This window comes from Musa acuminata, chromosome BXJ1-11 (assembly GCF_036884655.1).
Source record: "Musa acuminata AAA Group cultivar baxijiao chromosome BXJ1-11, Cavendish_Baxijiao_AAA, whole genome shotgun sequence".
In the NCBI taxonomy this organism is placed as follows: Eukaryota; Viridiplantae; Streptophyta; class Magnoliopsida; order Zingiberales; family Musaceae; genus Musa; species Musa acuminata.
In genome coordinates this window covers 3,774,547-3,795,102 of record NC_088337.1, presented here as the reverse complement: position 1 = coordinate 3,795,102, position 20,556 = coordinate 3,774,547, and the positions used below count along the sequence as shown (strand labels likewise).

At 35.6% G+C, this 20,556-nt stretch overlaps 2 protein-coding genes across 3 annotated transcripts in view; both read left to right on the top strand.

The window, feature by feature from the left end:
• The window catches only part of LOC135596919 (uncharacterized protein At3g06530-like), a 33,837-nt gene extending 16,919 nt beyond the window's left edge, over positions 1-16,918 (top strand). Inside the window, exons 21-39 of one of the 2 annotated variants that reach the window (XM_065089187.1) lie at positions 131-212; positions 292-466; positions 1,976-2,051; positions 2,196-2,369; positions 2,983-3,054; positions 3,163-3,267; positions 4,513-4,602; positions 7,359-7,567; positions 7,684-7,894; positions 7,997-8,179; positions 8,553-8,648; positions 8,721-8,788; positions 8,880-9,228; positions 12,258-12,473; positions 12,678-13,352; positions 13,457-13,866; positions 14,435-14,684; positions 16,045-16,215; positions 16,447-16,918. In XM_065089187.1, coding sequence (XP_064945259.1) covers positions 131-212; positions 292-466; positions 1,976-2,051; positions 2,196-2,369; positions 2,983-3,054; positions 3,163-3,267; positions 4,513-4,602; positions 7,359-7,567; positions 7,684-7,894; positions 7,997-8,179; positions 8,553-8,648; positions 8,721-8,788; positions 8,880-9,228; positions 12,258-12,473; positions 12,678-13,352; positions 13,457-13,866; positions 14,435-14,684; positions 16,045-16,215; positions 16,447-16,677 — 3,843 coding nt within the window. In that variant the 3' untranslated portion in view covers positions 16,678-16,918. The remainder of the gene's footprint in view (positions 1-130; positions 213-291; positions 467-1,975; positions 2,052-2,195; positions 2,370-2,982; positions 3,055-3,162; positions 3,268-4,512; positions 4,603-7,358; positions 7,568-7,683; positions 7,895-7,996; positions 8,180-8,552; positions 8,649-8,720; positions 8,789-8,879; positions 9,229-12,257; positions 12,474-12,677; positions 13,353-13,456; positions 13,867-14,434; positions 14,685-16,044; positions 16,216-16,446) is intronic. The other variant, XM_065089188.1, reaches the window with a different exon arrangement.
• Positions 16,919-17,516: 598 nt separating this feature from the next.
• Positions 17,517-20,500, top strand: LOC135596918 (actin-related protein 2/3 complex subunit 5A-like). The gene is made up of 4 exons (XM_065089185.1): positions 17,517-17,735; positions 17,813-17,885; positions 17,995-18,095; positions 20,240-20,500. The coding sequence occupies exons 1-4, from the start codon at positions 17,641-17,643 to the stop codon at positions 20,373-20,375; spliced, it is 405 nt and encodes a 134-aa protein (XP_064945257.1). The 5' UTR covers positions 17,517-17,640; the 3' UTR covers positions 20,376-20,500.
• The last annotated feature ends 56 nt before the right edge of the window (positions 20,501-20,556 follow it).

Sequence of the window (20,556 nt, the reverse complement as noted above, 5' to 3'; positions counted from 1 at the left end):
ATATGAATTTTAATTTATTTGAAGACTTCTTATTGCTGTTCTTTACTTTGTAGGATTATTATATACTTCTCAGCAGTGCTGGAATATAGCTTTAGTAACTTAAGGTGTGAATCCTCAATTTCTCTTGTAGGATATAAGGTCGTCTGCCATACATTGTATCCAACAGTTCTACAATCTTTGGTGTACATTTGATGTTTCTCGATTAAAAAATGGTATGTAGGATCTTTTTCACACCTCTTGAGGTTAACATATTCTTAGGTGCTAATTGAACAAAGTGCACTTTATTTGCAGGGAATGATATGATTCTCTCTCAATTCTCATCGTCAACTTTTAGAGACTTTCTAGCATTCCTTGTGAATGAGAAGACATTGATATCCTCGGATGTTGATTTTCTTCCTTCATATTTAACATCAATGTTGGGTTCTTCAAGCAATAATCTCTTAGCTCCTGATAATAGTCAAAATAGGTAATACACTTTCATCTTTGTTGCTTTTAGATATTTTGCTGACCTACCATAGTGAGGAAGGATAAAAGTTTCAGTCCTGATGGGGATATCATGCTTCCTTGTGTTGTATTTTGCAAGTGCTAATTATTTTATACCATGACCAATGTCAGTTTTCCGTTATTATTTTGTCTAGTATATCGGCTGAGTAGGTGTGATGGTTCGCTATGTACTCGCTCACACTGTATGGTATATTGTTGTTTTTTTGGCTCCTTGCTATTTATTGCAAGCTCTTGAGTCCAAAAAATCCCATTTTAATGTTCGATTTTCATTGTCTACTTTTATCAAGGTGAAATTGTTGTTTCCTAAGGAAGTGAAACAAGTGCAGTGCACCTAACCAAAAGCAGTATGCCTTTGGCTTTTAAATCATGGGTAATAAAGTGTAATATAGGTGTGTTGATATGAATTCATCCACTTTCTCTTCAGATGCTGAAGATCAAATTGCACCAGTAGATTATACATCTATCATCATATGTGTATAAGAAAAGGACAGCTCCAGCTTTGGGGTGGGTTATTGTATGCATCCTTCACCACACAAACAAATAAGTTTATTTTATGAGTGAAACTTTTACATGCAAGTTGCATAGAAGTGACCTTACTACGGTGCAAACAATTTCCCTTGGTCATAAACATGATAGATGAGTAAAATATCATATCTTTAATAGGTACTCTAATAGCCAAGGTTTTAGACACTGGAACAATACCAGTTCCAAGAGGTTGTTGGACCTGTATGGTACCGAGGTATTGAATGGTAGACTTGCCTTTATCACCCACTATTACTAGAAAAATAAAAAGTAGTGTACTGAATGAAGCGGAGATATATGATCTGCCATTGATGCTTGGTCAGACTTGCAGATGTTAGCCGGTACGTGTTGCTTGGACTAATGTTTGGAACAATGCTATGGATAACTTGATACACAAATAATTGAACTTGCACAAACACTAAAAAAACAAACATATACACAGCGCAAAGGCAATATATGGGCAGTAATGTAGTAAATTCGTGTAGAAATACAATTTATCACACTTATAGAGCAATTCGAATGAGGATGAAACTATAATTAGATCCTTGATTACATTTCATTTATGCTGCTTTTATGGGTGATGTAATTTCTTCCCACTTGCTGCAAATCCCTAAATGATGTTGATTTTGATCAAGCTTCAGTGTCCTTTGGATGCCCATTCAGCTATATTTGTTGTGAAAGCTGACAAGTCTATTACGTATAGTGTGACTGCAGCAGAATTTCCTGCTGCATGGTTAGTTTTAATTATTGCTTTTGATCTTTAAAATATTGCTCTTCTTTTGTTATATTTTTTTTGGAAACCTTGAGCTTTGGTATCTGTGACATGTAAAAATTTCACATCCACCATTTTGGTACTCATGCTTACAATGTCCATGTTTCTTTCATATGGTTCTTTTAAAATATTTGATCTCCAGTTCTATATTTTTATACTTATTATTATTTCTTCCAGATTTGATTCGCCTACAAAGGATGGAATACTGCTATTTATTCTGCATTCTGGACTGAAATGTTCCTTGTATGGGAAGGTTTGTTTTAAGAGATTGCTTGCTAATTTATAGTTTCCCTTGCTATTTTGTATTCAGCAGAGCATGAATATGGTCAAATGTTTTCAAATTTCCATTTTATAGTTGTAAGCCACAATGCTTATGACCTTTATCCTATTGATCCAGCTAAAGATCTTATCATTGCTCAGTGGAATGGGAACTTTGTTACTGAATGTAGAAGGAGTTAAATCGTTGCTAATTGAGCTTGTGGAAAGGCGTACCCGGTGCAACGGAGAGCTTGATAAAATGGATCAAAAGCTATCCAAAAATGAAATTCAAGTATTATGCTTGCTTTTGGAGGTATCTAGCTTGACTATATCTAATAACTTTTGTTTCTGTGCAGCGATGCATCTTTTATCTTCTGTTTTGGTATGTGATTTAGCTTTCTAGTCCTATACATGAATAGAAAGCACCATCTGGGTGTATTTATTCCTTTGAACTTGTATTATATTGTCTGAACTTCATGGACGCTAAACCCAGTGAATCTCATGACTCTTATGTTGCACACTATTCATCCATGAATGACATGAAGAGTTAACTATGATCATTACTGTTTGTTAATGCTGAGATTTAAGTACGTCGTAGTTGGCAGAGAATAGTTTTCAGTTATTGGTTGTAAAATCTGTCATTGATGTCACAACACCTTCTCTGTCATTTGTAATGCTAACCTGCTGCTCTTTGCTTTCCTGGTCCAATCTATTTCTTGCTTCTGTCAGCTCATTCAGTGATGATACAGAGATTGAAATGTTCTTTGTGGTTTTAATTAGGAGATGGAGGATTTTAATAGTGTATACTAAAACAGAAATGTAACAATACTCCTCTTTACTTCTTGCTTGGATGGGAAATCTGTCTCAGCCTATCATTTCACATTTTTTTGTATTAATTATCATATACTTCTTCTTTTTTTCCCCAGATTTGCTTTCCGTTATCAAGCACTGCTTGTCTTGACGAGGACATTTCAGAATGTGTATTGAGAGCTTTAAGAGTAAGTTGAGACTCTTTTGGTTTTTCCTGTATGACTTTCTTATTTAGGTTAAATTCTAGTTGAATTTTGTCTTTTATTTTTTTCTCTTACATTGTCAATTTATATCAGGTGGATGGTTTCTCAACCGATGACCCTGCTGTTCTGGAACCATGTGTCACTGTCCTTCGGAAGCTGACTCCTGTTTTTTTTGACAATCTGAAGACAGAGCTACAGGTTTGAACTATAAATGCTACCACTTACGAATGTTCTCTTTACCTGTGGTTACACAAGATTGATGTGTCATGATCTAGTAACTTAAGGTTAAGCAGTTTCTTTGCTTTTTTTTATGCTGAACAATAGCCAAAGGTTTGTATGTTGACATGCTTAAATTTTTGTGTACGTTCTTAACTGTTTTTAAGATGTCTGTCTGAAATATTTCAAAAGCAGCATAAATGCCCGCAATTTTTTCCAGGGGTGAATTCTGTAATGTCCTAGTTATACTTCAGCTGGCAAATGCATATCTGTGAATTTCAATGTATTTGAATTGGTGATCTTTGTCATTATTAACTCTTCCATGGTTTTTGTGCCTCTTTTACCATAGTCTTCGTGGTTTTGTATTGTTAAGCAACACCATATTTTTCAACTTTTTAAGACTTTGCACCACTTGTAAGGTACTTGCCTTTTGTTTTCATCCCAAATTCACAATTTCAATTTCCATTTTATGCCAGAACTCCTTGTTTCTGTAGTTTCTTTTCTTGTTGTGAATTACATATAGTTAAATTATATTTAAATTTCTAGAATCAGTGTAGAAATGCTATTTAAACATATCTGAGCATAATGAGCAATCGTGGCATTTTTCAGTGGCATCCACAATTACTTGATACTCCTAGGAGCTAAGCTGCTTTTGTGTGGTTTGCATTTGGAACTCTTGTATAACCTTTTGTCGGTCCAGAACTTTTTCCCCAGTGAAATGGATAAAAAATGTTTTCCTTATCTTTGTAATTAGAGTTTAATTTGTATGACAACATATTGTACTTCCTTTTGTCTCATTCTGTTTCCTCTTGCTTCAACTAATATTTTTATTGTTGCTATGGTTTGAAGCAAGACATATAATTTTGAATAATACCGTCCGTACCGGGCGGTACATACCGGTCCGTACCGGGCGGTACATACCGGTCCGTCAATTGACCGGTACATAGACTGCCCATTACTGGACTGTGTATATATATATATATATATATATAATTATTATTTTTATTATTTTTAAAGCGACGTCGTGTCGCCGAGGCGACATCGCCCTGTGTGGGAGAAGGAATATATATATATATATATATATATATATATATATATTTCAAACCTTGTTGAAGAATAAAAAATCCAAAGCTATTAAATCTCCATGTATTCTCAATGTCATATCAATCATGAAATCTCTAGTTAGATTTGTTCACCTGGATATACTAATGCATTTTCACTTTTCAGGACGAGGTTTTTGGGAACCTTGTTATCTTATTCCGAAATGACAATGGGGATGTGCGAAATGCGACTAGGGAAGCTCTTCTGAGGTTAAATGTATGCACCTGTAACTTTGATCTTGGTTATGTATATGATTGGTTTTCTATGTTTGTTCTCCTTGTTGCCTTTGCCATATCTTATTGACTTGATAGTTGTTTTATTAGATTATCAAATGCATGCAACTTTGAGAAAGAAAACCATTTGGAAAGTTTGTTTTCACTTATGGAGTTCGTAGATGCTCATATTGAGTGAAAGACATGGGGATCCATGATGCTTCCTGTTAGAATGAAAGATTCAAACTATGTTCAAGTTTTAGCATGTGCAACCTCTGTATGTCATAGGAGATCTTTGGTGTGCTCCTGTTGGTATATGTTTTTATATGTTCATTTGTGTCTCTGTATACTTTGTAGTTTGTAGTAAGGTTCGTAATACCGTACCGTAACGATATACCGAGCGGTACACCCAGGTGTACCAAGTGCTACAGTACTCTCGTACCGGTAACAGTCGGTCCGTGTACTGACAACCTGTCGGACCGGTATGTACCGCCCGTACCGGGTGGTACGGCTCGGTACGGCAGACCCTGGTTTGTAGTGCTATATAATATATATAAGTGCAAAGGGCTTCGGCTTGAGAAATTGATATTTGAATTGTCCATCCTTTGTGAGGTTGAGAGGGTGCAAAGATGAGATAGTTTAGAAACTCCTTTATATGCCCTATTCATATTTGGTGACTGTTCGGTGAAGAATTTGAACTCAAAGTCGACAAGCTTTTGTGTGAAGCAATGCTCTTTCTTTTATTATGTTTGTGCACTGTTCTTTATTTCTTTATTTTCTTGTGTTTGTTCATTGGCATTTAGTATTTATTATATTATTGCACGATGAAGATGTACTTAAATGCTTGGAAAATTAATATATTTAGTTGATATTGTTAGTGTTCATGTTTTTAGGACTAATGAACTTGATTTATATGATCATGGTGTTTATGGCCGTTTTGATGTTACAGCTCCATTTTGCATGTGTGACCAATTTTCTTTAATATTTTCCTATGTTGTTATTAGAATTATTCTCCTGTCATTTCTAATTATTCCTGTGTAGAAAGAGAAGGAATCATAAAGATTTTAATGCTAATGACTGGGTATGCATAAATTACCTGAGCCTTGAATATCTCAGAATTTCTTGGTTGACATTGGGATATAGGTGAAGTAATTGAGTCAATAAAATAGCAGTTTCTAGTGGCATATTTCTTGAAGTACTTTTCAGTTGATTGACGAATCTTTTGGTTTAAATATAAGAACCAACATGCGCGAATAATATTTTCAGTTAATTAGTATTAATGATCACTTTTATTTGTAATATGTGGTATTCAAAATCAGCAAAAGAAGTATCGAAGAAGACACTATTATGAAATTATTTCTCTACATGTTTCATATAGTAAAAAAATGAGTATCGCACTACAAACAAGTTGCCATATTATTCCTAAAATTTGCCTGTTGCTACAATTTCTAGTTCACATAGTGGAATATAATTTTCCTTGGAGCATAGAACAAGTACATGCATGTGACCGAAACAAAATTCTTAAGATTCAATCAAAGACATAATTTTCTTGTATACCATGGTGATAAGCAAGTACTGGTGTCCAGACAGGATCATGGAAGCCTCCTTTTAGATTATGATGTTAGAATGTGCTAGATGAGATGAAGTCTTCTTAGAATATTTGTGTTGGCAGTAAGACATGCACATTTACAGGGTAAAATCTTTTTTTCCCAATTGAAAATGAACAGAAGCAGAAGGCAATATTTTATCGGATTCCTTTTTCCTCTTTAACATAGAAAGTAGTGATGAATTTTCTGTTTCCAAGTTTATTTTACTTATCAGTTCCTGACCTGGAATGTTATTTATTAACTCAAAGTAGTAACTTTGGGAAGGATTAATAAATGATACCTTAAAAACACCAGAGGACTACTCCCATCGCTTTAGATTTGAGAGTGATGGATCAAATAACTGAACCACTTGATCGGATTACAAGTAGCACTTGTTCAGTGGAACACTGTAGATTGGGGGATCACTTCTCCTTTTTCTTTACTCTGAATTACTTTAGTTGACACTAAAAAACACAAAATCAATCAATCTCTCTCTCTGTCTCTCTCTCTCTCTCTCCCCAAACTTAATAATTTGTTTAGTCTGCCTATCCAATTGTTGTGTTCCTTTTTGTATTTCTGTTATTTATTTTGGATTAAAAATTATTTGCAACATGATAGCTTTACCTGCTTTTGGCAATGTTGACTCAGCTAGTGGTTGGCATGATTATTGTTGATACGACAGCAAGTAAATCACTGTTCTTTAGCCAAAAGAAAAAGAACAAAAAATCTCAACTCTTCTTCTTTGATCTCCTCTCCTCTTTGTTCCCGTCTTATGCTTGACCTTGTCTCTGACAAGAGATGGTGGCTAAGATGCAGACATGAAGGGACCATGATGCTTCAAGTCTTCAAAGCTCTAAAGCTAGCCTATGTCTTGGCCAATACAAGGTGGACCAAACTGGTTTGCTTTTCTGTTTCTTACCTTATGCTATGTTTCTGTAGTGGCATGGTGTAAGTTGAGAATGTGCAGTTTTATTTATTAAATGTTGCACCTAAGATTGTTCAGAAAGTATAACTATATTAAGCTTGTAATTAAGTTTTGGCCAGTTTTTGTTTTGCATCTTCTCTTCCAGAAGCACTTTGCTTGGATTGGATAAAGTCTTGAAGTGTTTATGTTGCTATATTTAACTACTATAATTTATAGCAACTTATTTTACTGATGCTTTTCTCTTGGCAGATTAATTGCTCTACCATAGTCAGGTTCCTTGAGTTGATTCTTCTCCAAGGCCATGAAGTTGGATCCTCAAAAAGAATTAAGAGAAGAAAGCATCCAAGTAATAATGCTTTTGCCCTTCGCCAAGACATATTGCGTACGGAAGAATCACGACTTTCTGTTCTTATGGCATTGCTGGATATGATGTTACAGAAGAAAGACATAAAAGAAAGGTCTGTGGCTATGAGCCCAAATTTCTCAATGCCTGTTAACCAGTTATTTGGTTGATCATAACATCCATAGTTTTTTTCTTATCATAATTTCTAAATGACTGCTTGTACATTTGCAGGCCTTTTTTGGTAAAACCACTTTTTGTTTTACTAGAGAAAATCTTCTCTGATGATTGGCTTATTGATCTTGCTAATCATGGTAAAAAAGAAATAGTTTCATCATCTGAAGTTGCTGAATCTGTCACTAGTGCAGTTTATCATGCTCAACAAACAACGTTATTGATTCTTAAGGATATTAGTGATTCACTCTTATCAAATCTTCCTCTCTCTGTAAGTGCCTTTTTCTGAAATGGGAATTTTATTATACAATATATAAGATGTTGTTGTCTGCTTCTTGTCAGGATGTACCTAATATTTCATATTTTTATGCAGGATAATGTGTTTAGTGATGTCAAAATGGGTCTCTTGGTTGAAATTGCATGTTCTACTGATGATATCACAACTCGCAACCATGTATTCTTGTTGCTATCTTCTATCACAAAGGTTTATTCTGGATGGATTTCAGAACATATCATTGATATATTTGCTGTGATTGGTGAATCTGCATTAAAGCAGGTTGGTAGTCACTTCTATAGATTGGATGTTAGCCTCATTATCAGGACAACATCCTTTTACACTGTTATAAGGAATAATAATGGTAGTTTCCAAGAAGTGTTGCACAGGTTATGTTCAGAACTTAAATTGGTTATTAACATGTGGCATTTTATGTGATGTTGGCTTAATACTGATGTCCTCCACAAACTAAATTTTTCTCCAAATAAACAAGAGTTCATTTAACTTGCTTAAGTTGCTGATATAGGACTTTTGGGATAACTTTTTGAACAAAAGCTACAATCATGAGTTTCACTCTCAACGTTTTACATGTTCTAATCCAAAAATATATGAAGAAACTAACAGTCTATTTTTATTTGTCCAACCTGTATGAAAGAATGATAGTCACTCTCAACATGTTTTGGAGGACCTAATATCAACAATGGTACCTTGCTGGTTGTCAAAGACAAAAAGTATAGACAAATTGCTTCAGGTACTAGGTTTTTCATGAACTCATCTTCTTCTTTTTCTTCTTTCAGTTATTAGAGTATTATCTTTTTTGCAGATTTTTATAAGAGCTTTGCCAGAGGTTGCTGAACCCCGGCGCTTGACCCTCATGGTGTATCTTCTTAGGTGCGTCTGTACATGCTCTCTTGTTGAAATATCTGACTTTTCTGCACTTCTCTTGAATTATCTTTTAATTTCAAATTGCACCTGTTATCAGGATTTTAGGAGAGGAAAGCAGCTTAGGCATTCTTATTTTTCATCTTTTCCGCTCGTTGATTCTACGGATCACTGAAGCTCCTGAAATTCCGAGGGATTTTAATAACTTGTTTTCTTCTGTTACCCTTACTGAATGGGAATACACATTTGCAGTAGAAATATGCAATCAGTATACCTGTAAAATATGGTTTCCTTGTTTAGTGAAGCTTGTGCAACTTCTCAGAGAAAATAGTGGGGAAGAAGAGTTTCTGCTTGAACTATATTTGGTAATGCAGTTTACTGTGCACAAGTTGCAAGATACTAAATTGGTCTTTGAGCTTGAATCTGGGCGAGATGCGGGATATCTTCAGGTATTCTGATTGTCTTATATTCATATGAAATGCAATTTGACTTGTTATCCTTTACATGAAAGGCAATTGTATGCTTAGCACGTGGGCTATTTGTCACTGCATATATGTTCTGCATGCTATGTAAGCCTCGTTGAATTCTGTCTTTGATGCTATGCCTCTCAGCTGCGCATCATGCAAGTTTTACACTAGGTGTCAGGCATTAGCATTGCAGTTCTTCACGTATGACTGCTACTTTTTTATTGAATCGGAACTTAATACGGAAAGCACTAATGGAAATTTTGATGCTCTGCACAAGTACAAAATTTTCAGTTTGCATTTTGTCATGTATATGCTTTGTTTACTTTCAAGTACAATGGGCATATTCTCCATGTAAATAAGCCGTTACTTTGCTTTGTGTATTGCTTCTTTCTTTTGAATGTTCAGTCTGCTCAGTTTTTTTTTATATGCATATTGTTGCTGAACATATGTAGTCTTATTCCTAAAAGTAGTGATACCTTTTCTTAATGATCCCAATCTGATCACTGAGGTTGCAAAGGCTTGTATTGAGGCTCGCTCTCATCGGGCATATAAATGGTTGTCCATAATGTATTTATTCATTAAGTGTTAATTCAACGTGAAGTTTTGGACTTCTATATCATGGCTACATTTGTCAATCGTGTATCAATAAAAGATAATGGAGGAAGGGTCTGTCACCATGCTATGTGAACTGCCACCACTCTCTTTGGTATGCTGCATCAAAACCTTAAGTACTTCCATCATCATACAGGTCCTGTCTACTCGTCATCTTCTTCTATGTAAACATACCACTATTTAAGATTGACATACTTTTGAAACATCAAGATTGCATTAGATCACTTTTTATAAAGCCTTGTGATATTTTCTGAAGTTGGATCTTCTGAAGGCAATGCTTGAATAGTTGAATCGTCTGAAGGTGGTGAGACAAGTTTGGAAGTCATTGAATAGGTTGAGGAGATCCTCTTTGACCAAAGTCTTAGAAGAATGGGAAGGGAAAATCATTTGTCTGGCATCTTTTCCATTTCAATCTTGGAAGGGAATTATGGATCTCCTTAAAAGGGAATTCTGTTCTAGTGGAGTCTCAGATGGACTAGCCTACAAGATACAGTGTGGTTCATATGCAAAGGGTTTGGCCATGCACATTGTAGAGAAACATGAAGTGGTTACGGGAGGCTACAATTGCTATGTGATTATTGTGGGTAGGGCTATCAACTTAAGCATAGGGATGAAGTTCATCTTATTTTATTGTCATTTGCATGGAAAATTTGCCCAAGTCACATGGCTCTGGATCTGTTTTAATTGGGCATTCTTATAGGCTAGATTCATGAGGTAGATGTTACTTGATGAAAGTGAAGTTAGAAACGCACGTCTATGTACTAGACGATAAGGTAGCATGTCACTTGATAAGATTTTGTTGGCACATGAAAAATTTAAAAGATATTTAACCTACTTTCTAGTTAGTTACAAAGATAAGCAATACAAAACATTGACGAACATGCCACAATATGCCACAAAACTGTGGAATATACTTAGGTACATAATACCATGATATGGAAAATTATTGAACAGTATGACTTGGGAGGTGATACTTCAAGCTTGTCTCATATAAAAAGTAACAGAGGATACAAGCTAGTGTACAAAACAACTAGACAAGAAGTTCCAACCTTCTCCTGTGAGCTTTGACAGGGATCAAGGTTATCCGCCTTGGGTCAACATGAATGAGGTTTGGATATGGTTGGGACAGATATGAGTTATTCTGAAGCTGCTTTTTCCAAATTCCAAATAGCAGGCTGATAACGTATTATAAGATGCATAGTATCAGTTCGGAGAAAAGAATTATTGGAATTTATTCCTCGGCGCAACAGTACTATAGTTAGTTCTTCTCCCGTATGTATGTATTCTCTAGGTAGTTATAACGTATTATAAGTTCTGTTTTTATATTAGGGTAGGAGCGGAGCAGCAATAAACGAGTTATTAAGAGTTATTATTAGTTCTGTTGTTTTCTAGCGTCAGTTAGTTATGGACAAGTAACAACTCTATTCTTAAAGGCAGAAGTGTTGGAATCCAATAATAGTAGCATTGATAATAGCATTCGTGTCACCTCTTATCTCATGTGCTACTCGGGATAGTGATATATGTAACATTGTAAAAGAAGCACAACCTATTAACTGAGTAGTATTAAATTATGCTTCTATTAAAATTCTAAACATCGGCATGGGAACCTGTATTGGAATATATTGGTCCTGTATGTACCAGATGATGTGGTATGTACGCATCAGTAGACTAATAAAATAATACTGAACATAGTTCAGTATGTTGGTCCTGATTGCTGTGATTAATGTACCATGGGATTTGAAAGCATGCATGACATTATAATTGGGTTAATAGGATCATTGACTATGATTTCTTATTCTTTGTTTGGTTTTATGTTTTCGTTTTTTTCAGTTTAGTGCATTCATTTTTGTTTCCTACAACTATTTTCATTCATTTCCATTTGTTTGCCTGAAAATAAGGTAAGTGTTATCATAATAGAGCAAGGAGAATTTTCTTGAAAGCCCATTGGATATGATCACATTCCTGCTAATTATGACAATTGTGGTATTCTTACTAATACTGTCATGGTATTTATGTAAAAAATCAAATATGATACATAGAATTAAGTAATGTTATCAATGCATGGTAAGATGAGTCAAGGAATGACCTTGTTTTCCCAGTCATGGCTTCTGCATATTTTAGTATGTCCTTGAGTTATATCATGTGGAGTGATAGCATTTATGTTAGTTACAATTTTCTTATGATAAAAAGATGTCCTAAACTTTACATAAATTAACAAAGACCAATTGGATAGATCTGTATAGTTAATTTTATGGCAATGAGACGAAGAATGGTATCGTTTTTCCAATAGTGTCTGTGGCACACATCAGCATACTTTCTTAATAGCACAATTCAACTGTTGGTCAGAATTTCTATACAATTTTCAAAGTTTCATCTCAGCAGATTTTTGTATTTTACAGATGGGACTTCGAGCGCTTCTGCAGCAGGTTGTGTTGCACTTGCAACTTATCAGAAGCAGAAGAAAACTACATGGCATTACTATGGATATCATAAAACAACTAAGAAGTTCTGCAAATGCCATACTGAATGTTATTACAAGTTGGATGGTTCCCTCTACATACTTTGAAGGCATCAGTCAACTATTGGAACACACAGATAAAAATGTGAAAAAACAGGTAATTTTTATTTGTCAGGTTAAATTGATGATTTGTATCATTTATTTATACTTGTGGATAAGATGAATTAAATGTTTTACATATTAAAAAGAACATAATTTATATATTGTAAAATTGGTTTTAGTTGTGCGCTAATTCTCATTATGTCCTTGTAATTTGTACTATGTTTTTCTAATTTTTGAAGTGTCTCAACTTCATAAACAGACATTGGGGCTGTTATGTGAAACTGTGAAGAACCATGGTCTGATTCAGAAGAAGCAGAAAGATAAAAAAGCGAAGTTCAGCTTTCCACTTGTTATCGATGACAATGCCAAACCAGCATTTACTGATTTGTGTTTAAAAATAGTTCAGTTGGTTGATGGAAGAATAGATACTTCAGACACTCGTGTGAAGCTTGCGGCAATTTCTTCACTTGAAGCTTTAAGTAAAGAATTTCCATCTGACAGCTCAATATTTGCATCATGTATTACAACTATTGTCAAGCACATTTGCTCAGATGATTTGGCTATCTCTTCTGGGTGCATTCGAGCTACAGGAACTTTAATTACTGTGCTTGGTTCAAAAGCACTGCCTCAGCTACCTCTTATTATGAAGAATATGATAGAAAAAACTCATGAAATTTCCATTTGTCCTATGATTAAATTAAAACATATTCATAGCGATATATCTGATGGAATTTCAGGCAACAAGTTATTGATACTACTCTCTGTGCTTACCACCATAGAGGTAGCAATAGATAAACTTGGCGGGTTTCTAAATCCTTATCTCAAAGATATCTTGGATCTTATAGTACTTCATCCAGAATATGCCTTAGATTTGGATTTGAAGACAAAGATGAAAGCTGATAGTGTGCGAAAGCTCTTGGTGGTGACTATTCCTGTATGTTTCTGCTCAAGATATATGATTATTACCAGCTATGAAGTATTTCTTTGAACTATCTGTACTATTCACATCTTCGTGATTTGTTTGATTTCTTTTCACAGGTCCGCCTTATGCTTACGCCTCTGCTGCAAATATATTCTAGTGCTCTCGAATGTGGTGAATCAAGCCTGTCTTTGGTTTTTGAAATGCTAGCCAGCATGATTGGCTCAATGGATAGACCAGCTATAGGAACTTATCATGTTAAAATATTCGAGCACTGCTTGATAGCACTTGATCTTCGTCGTCAACTCCCAGAGTCAATTAAGAACATAAATATGGTAGAACAAAGTGTAATTGATGCAATGACTGTTCTCACGATGAAACTTACTGAGACCATGTTTAGGCCTCTTTTCTTTCACAGCCTTGAGTGGGCAGAATCAGAATTTGAAGGAAGTGATTGCGTTCAATCTAGAAGCTTGGATCGATCTATTTCCTTCTACAATATGGTCAGTAAGCTTACGGAACATCATCGGTACGTATGACACCATACAGTTCTTCCATGTATACATCTTCATTTCTCTGTCTTCTTTAAATGAAGGTTTGGCTTTATGGTCTGAAGTTTCTCTAGTGAGACTCGTAAACCTGTGTTGAGTGATGATTCTATGCTATACTTCTTGGGATTTGGTTTGAGACTAAGTGTACCTGTAGCTTAGTTGCCCCTCACAGGAAAATCAACCGATCTTCTTACTGATATGATATCTCAGTTTAATAGTCAAATCAGCTCACTATGTCCTTTTTTTAAGTATGCTTTAGATTTGGTTGTTGATGTTCAATCAGGATCCTGCAATTGTGTTGTGTTTGATATGGAAGTCATATTCTTCAACATAATAGCATCTGTTTCCTAGAAATAGGATTCTTATATACTTTTTTTGTATGTCTTGTCTGTTTTATTAGATCCATATGTTGCAAGAGTTTGTGTAGGCTTTAGTCTGCAATGGACTAGTCATCATATTCTTTTTGTTGTTTGAACTTGCAAAGAGACCTTTTTGTTCTTTAGGTCATGTTAACTACTATTAGTGCACCTATTTTTATGTATACAGGTCACTGTTTATACCTTACTTCAAGCATCTGTTAGAGGGTTGTGTACGATATCTAACTGAGGCTCATGATGGAAATGAGGCTTTGGCAAAAAGGAGGAAGAAGGCAAAAGTTGCAGATTCTGTCAGCCGTAGTAAATATGAGTTGCTGTTCCTTAAGCAGTGGCAACTAAGAGCAGTAATTTTGAAATCATTGTACAAGTGCTTCCTCTATGACAATGATTTAAAGCTTTTAGACTCCACTAATTTTCAGGTTAGTTATTCTGTTTGAAATTTTAATTTCATTGTACTCTTTGCAGAATATTCTAGTTCTTTCTGGAGATTATCAGGATTGCTTAGTACTTCTTCAGTTGCCAAGTAGATATGTTACCTGAATCATTATCATCCAAAATTAACTTTTTTTTCTTTGTATAAGAACTCCACTCTTGTACTAAGGCAAGCATCACCATTCTTCAGGTTTTGAATATTAGGCGTTTGGTGCAATTTCTTGATGGAGTTTATCAATTTAATTTGAATTTTGAAATATTGGTGAAGAAATCTTTATATGTTCCTGGAATAATTGACATAATTTTTTAGTACTATTTATTTGTTCTATCTTCTTTACCCCAGAAGGACAGCCCCCTTCATAACAACTATTTATTTGATCTTCTTCCGGTGGAATAAAAGGTCTTAATTGTTCATGACACTGGAAGTTTAGGTTCTTTCTTATAATTAAACTTGGTGTGGATATTGGGAATCTTTTTCTTGCAAAATATTTATTCACACTCTGGTCATTGAACAAATCAAGTTAGTTTAATATGCCCAGTTATTTCCAAGATTAAGTACATAGTATTTACCAACTGGAACACAATTGTTATCACCTTCTTTGCACTGGTACAAAGCTGAACATGTTCCATAACTAATAAAAAACAGGAACTCATTTTCTGCATCATGTTCCTGTAAAAGACGAAGCACCCATTGGTCGGCAACACCCGTGACAAAGAGTATTACTCTTTCTGGAGTAATACTCTAGTATTGAACTCATTTATATCAATACAAACCTCCAACCTTGTCTGAGGTCACAATAGAAGTTTTAAGCAATATCTAAAAGTTTTGAATCTTTACGTTGATCATGTGCTTCTAGGCATGTTGGTTCTATTGATTTAGCAGCGACATATTGCCATTACAACCTACTATCTTGCAACGGAGTATTTGTTGTAAGAATTAATTATTCTAGCTGACACCTCCCTGATTTAGCTTGAAAGGAATAGATGCTAGTTGTAGTTTGAGTTGTGAATAAGTTGGCTTCTAAGCTGGCAACACAAAGTATAAGATAATACATTTTGCTTATGGATGTGTTAGGAACTTGCCTATTCTTGGTTTCTTATCTTTTTCTTGATAGTTGGAACCATTACTACTACGATGACAAATCATTATTGTCTACCATTTGGCATTGGCTACTACTTGGATTCTTTGCCACCATTGATCTCTGTTAAGAATAATGTCACTGTTTCCAACGATTGGTCTTTGTTTACCTCTGCTGTCATTATCTTCAGCATGTAATATATGATTGTTTTAAAATTTTTAATGGTTGCCTTTTTTTTCATTTGACCATAGATTTGATTTTGTTTCAGGTACTACTGAAACCTATTGTCACGCAGCTTGTGGTTGAACCGCCAAAATCTCTTGAACAAACGCAAGACGTGCCATCCGTGGAGGAGGTTGATGAAGCACTGGTTTTATGTTTGGGTCAGATGGCCATTACATCTCGCTCTGATGTTCTTTGGAAACCACTGAACCATGAAGTGAGTACAGATTTCTCTTTGCACTTAGTCTCATGCTTATAGCAAGCGACATACTAGAAAATGCAAATATTTGGAGTTCTTCTAAGATCTATAAGAGATGTCAAAGAAGTATAATTTTGTTTGGTGAATCATCCAGCTTATTCTTGTCTGCATCAAATATCAATTTATACTGGTTTCTCATATGCTTTTTGCAACAAATGTAGTCAGCTTTGACAAATTTTGTTTGTACAGGTCCTGATGCAGACAAGAAGCGAGAAGATTCGTCCAAAAATTCTAGGCCTTAAGATTGTCAAGTATCTAGTAGAACACTTGAAAGAAGAATATCTAGTGTTCCTACCTGAGACCATCCCGTTTCTGGGCGAGCTACTTGAGGATGCCGAGCTTCCTGTTAAAACGCTGGCTCAAGAGATCCTGAAGGAGATGGAGACCCTCAGTGGCGAAAGCCTTCGGCAATACTTATGAGAGGACCCAGAATGACCGGAAAAGTCAAAGCTGTCCATCTTTGTTTTCCGTCCCCTGTTTCTTTTCTTTCTGTTTTTTTTTGGGGGGGGTCTCAGAAGAATTTTGTACCTCTTCTTGAGGCATCTGAAATCTTGTATCAAATTGTAGTATCGAACAGAGCAAGATTAATTTATTGATTTTAGAAAACAGTGTAAATTGCCTCTTCTCATGATCGCAGCAGTTGAGCCCTTCCCCCTCCCAATAGCAAATAGTTGAATGTTGGTAATTAATTGGTCATGCCAAGTGCCTGTATATTTATCTTCTGCAGTATATTTATGTTGCAATAAGGAGTCATTTCCATGGGCATATTTCTATAACCCGCATGAGATGGATTCGAGGAATTTGTAAGAACATAAAAATGTTTGATTTCGGTTCTATTTCCTCTTTCAGTAGATTCATTTTGTTGATATTGTTATCGCTCACGTTTTATTTTGGAGGAGGTAAAGAATCATCAGCAGCAGTCGGATGTCTTATATGCTGATATTGATTTGGCAAACATACAAGTCGTGGCATTACTGTCTTTTCCTTACATCATACAGTAATCTATACAGATCTTATCATTAACCACATTATTGATATAAATCATGAATTATCGAATATTATGCTGTTCTTATCATTTGCTTTCACGATTTTAATACATTGGGAGCCGACAATAAATCCGATACTCGGTCCATACGGATCTTCTACACCCGACCCGGATACGAACGCGGGATCCGACCCGATATCGAAATGGTAGCGTACCCGATTCGGAATCCTTTACATGGACTGGGCCGGATGCAAAACAAGTGTTAACTCGGCACTTCACGTACGGCGGAAGCGAGCGAGCGAACGAGTCATCAGCTCGGCCGATAAGTTCTCTTCTGACAGCTCCCAAATTGGCGGCGAAACAGAGGCGGAGACGGCGCCTGACGTTGCCGGCAACCAATGGCGACGGAGGGTTTCGTGGACGACGAGAACCTCGAGGCTATCGTCACCAGAATCGAGCAGAAGTCCCGCAAGATCGAGAGCTTGCTCAAGCAGTGAGTCGGAATCGAAACCCTAGCCCCAGTGCCATCCGAATCTACAGTAGGCCGTAACGTTGAATACCTAATCGCAGATCCAAGCCGGTGGAGGCGCTGAAGACGGCGTTGGAGGGTTCGCCCTTGAAGACCAGAGATGAGAGGTGCAAGGTTGATTGGGATCGGATTCCGCCCCACTACCACCTATTTGGACGCGAGATGTTCAATTCTTAGGTGGAGAGTTCTAATGTTTTGGGATTGTTTTGTTTGTGTGCTGTAGTCAGCGATTTGGATAGTGGTGCACCGGGCGATCATGGCCATAAAGGATGTGGATGCTATGTTCTCTTCTTTGGATCCAGAGTACTATGACACACTCATGAAGTAAGATGCATCTATCTATCTATCCTTTTCGAGTTATATGATATTTGTGCTCTTTTTCTGCGATGTTAGTTGTCATGAAAATCTCATGGATTTGATGTTCTAATAACATTTTGTAAAATTTTCTGAAAATGTTTCTTTCATAATATCCGCAATTTGTATGTTTCTTTGGTCATCCTTTATAATATTTAGGATACTATGACCAATCAGAAAATCCATTTTGAAGGAAAAATGTGCAATGTTCACAATCTATTTGCAGAAGGTAGTGGTAAAATCAGAATAAGCCAATACCGAGTTGAGGCAGAATGGAAGTTCTACATTTTGAGCTGCTTGGAAGTGACACTAAACTAAAGCAAACCACTTTATGTGATAAAGAGTTCTTTAATAATCTTTCAATGCTTGTCGTTAATTCGACTAATACATTACTGTTAAAATTTTAGCATTAGGAACCCTCGGTGCAAATCCACATGACCACTTCAATCAATGGCTTTCCACAGGATTAAGATAGTAGGTGTTGCATTTTTCTTTTTGTTTCATTTTTTAACCATGAATGCTGCAGTGCCTGTTCTTAACTTACTGGTTTGGTTATCGTGAATGGGAAAAGTCGTTTATCTCCAACATTTTGCAGTATCTGTTTCTTTTTTGTTGATGAAGTAAGAAAAGTATATTAGAATTATTTAGTTAAAAGGTTGTCTTTTACTAGCACTAATTGTTGGTCTTTTCTACTCTTCATCGGAAACAGCACATTTGTTGGGTGTATGTCAATTCATTAATAAATGGTCAATCTAATTTTCATCAGATAAACTTTGACATAAACTAGATATTGTATAATTAGATTACCAAGTAGAAATAATAGTTTGCTAAAGTTTTTTCGATCAAGAAGCTTGTGACTGCAATTGCTTTATGATGCACATATTTTATATTAATTCTCCATGTTGTCAATATCTCAATTAACATTGATAATTTAAGTGTGGCAAAATGTTAATTCCAATTGTGTGTAAAGCAACATGCTTCAACTAAAATGACAGCAAAAGTTTCCAGTACAAATAGTACGTGCAGTTCTTATATACAACACACCGAATAATTGCATAATGCATTGATCATCCACATTGTAGATGAAAGAAAAAGAAAAATCTAGTACAACTTCAATGCAATTAGATTTATGATTAAGTTTATCTTTTAAAACATGTGTTGCTTCACTACTTGAGGTTCTTTAGATGATTGTAATTTCCAGTTGGGTTCTTTAGGTTATTTAGAGATCAACCCGATGGTTTTCATTGATGTTTCTAGAGAATTTCTGAAGCATATACTGATGAGTTAATAGATTGAAATAGTATCTCAAAATGCTTTTACCAATCTGGTAGAATTATGAACCTTGTTCTCTTAAGATAGAACATCCATTAGTTCTAATGGTATGCTGTCTCAAATAATATTTATGCATATTAACAAGTTAGCTTTACAAATTTACCTAAAATATTGTGTGCTGCAAATCGAAACGTGCATGGGTTGATTTGAAACTATGGATTTAGTATACAGGACCAATTTGGTAGTTTCTTTTACGGCTGTAACTTGGCCAGTAGGTTAGATCCAGCAAATATTATGGTTTGAGGGAATGTTACAGGGAGGACCTATACCTATACTGTTATTTTTTCATGACCGAGTTACAAAGATCGATGCAAAGTGCATTGACCTTTACGATAGTAGACTATGGGGCCATTTTGGCGGAATATGCAATGAGCGTTTGGGGGTTAGTGGCAACAATTTGTTGCCTCTTATTTTAAAGGTTTAATGATTCACATTATGGCAGCATCAGTTATTTGATACTCCTTACCGTTGGAATCAATCATATTTGGTGGTTTTGGTCTCCAGTCATAAAATTTGGTGACTACTTAGTCCCTCCATTTCTTTGTTATCTTTAAATCGAATAAATGACAATTTTCAATTTTAGCACCGAACAAAATTCACAGAGGTGCCTTAGTTCTTCCATTGAAGCCATGAAATTTAGCCAGTCCTACCGCTCGAGCTTGTCATGGCAAACTCTAATACCATTTTTTCTGTTTTTGACTGAGATATGTGTTTCTGTTTTGATTGAGATATGTGTTTCCTTTTGCCATTTGTTTTTACATTTTACATAGCTGAACATGTAGGTACCTGTATAGAGGCTTGGCAACTGGAGATAGACCGACGTGTGACCAGTGCCTGAAGATTCATGAAAAGCTGACGGAGAAAGCAGGGTTGGGATGTATACTTCGCTCGTTAGCCGACACGGTTAATACTGTTTAAGCCTCGGTTATAGCAGCGTCGTAGTATATGTACTTAGTCCACTGCTTATTGGATAATTCTCATGCAATTACTGCAAAGGACTAAGATGAGCAAGCTTTGTCATTTTAGGTAACTTGATTCGGACAGATCTCGCCATGTTGCTTTCATGATCTTCATGTTAATAGTTAATCCAGAAATGATT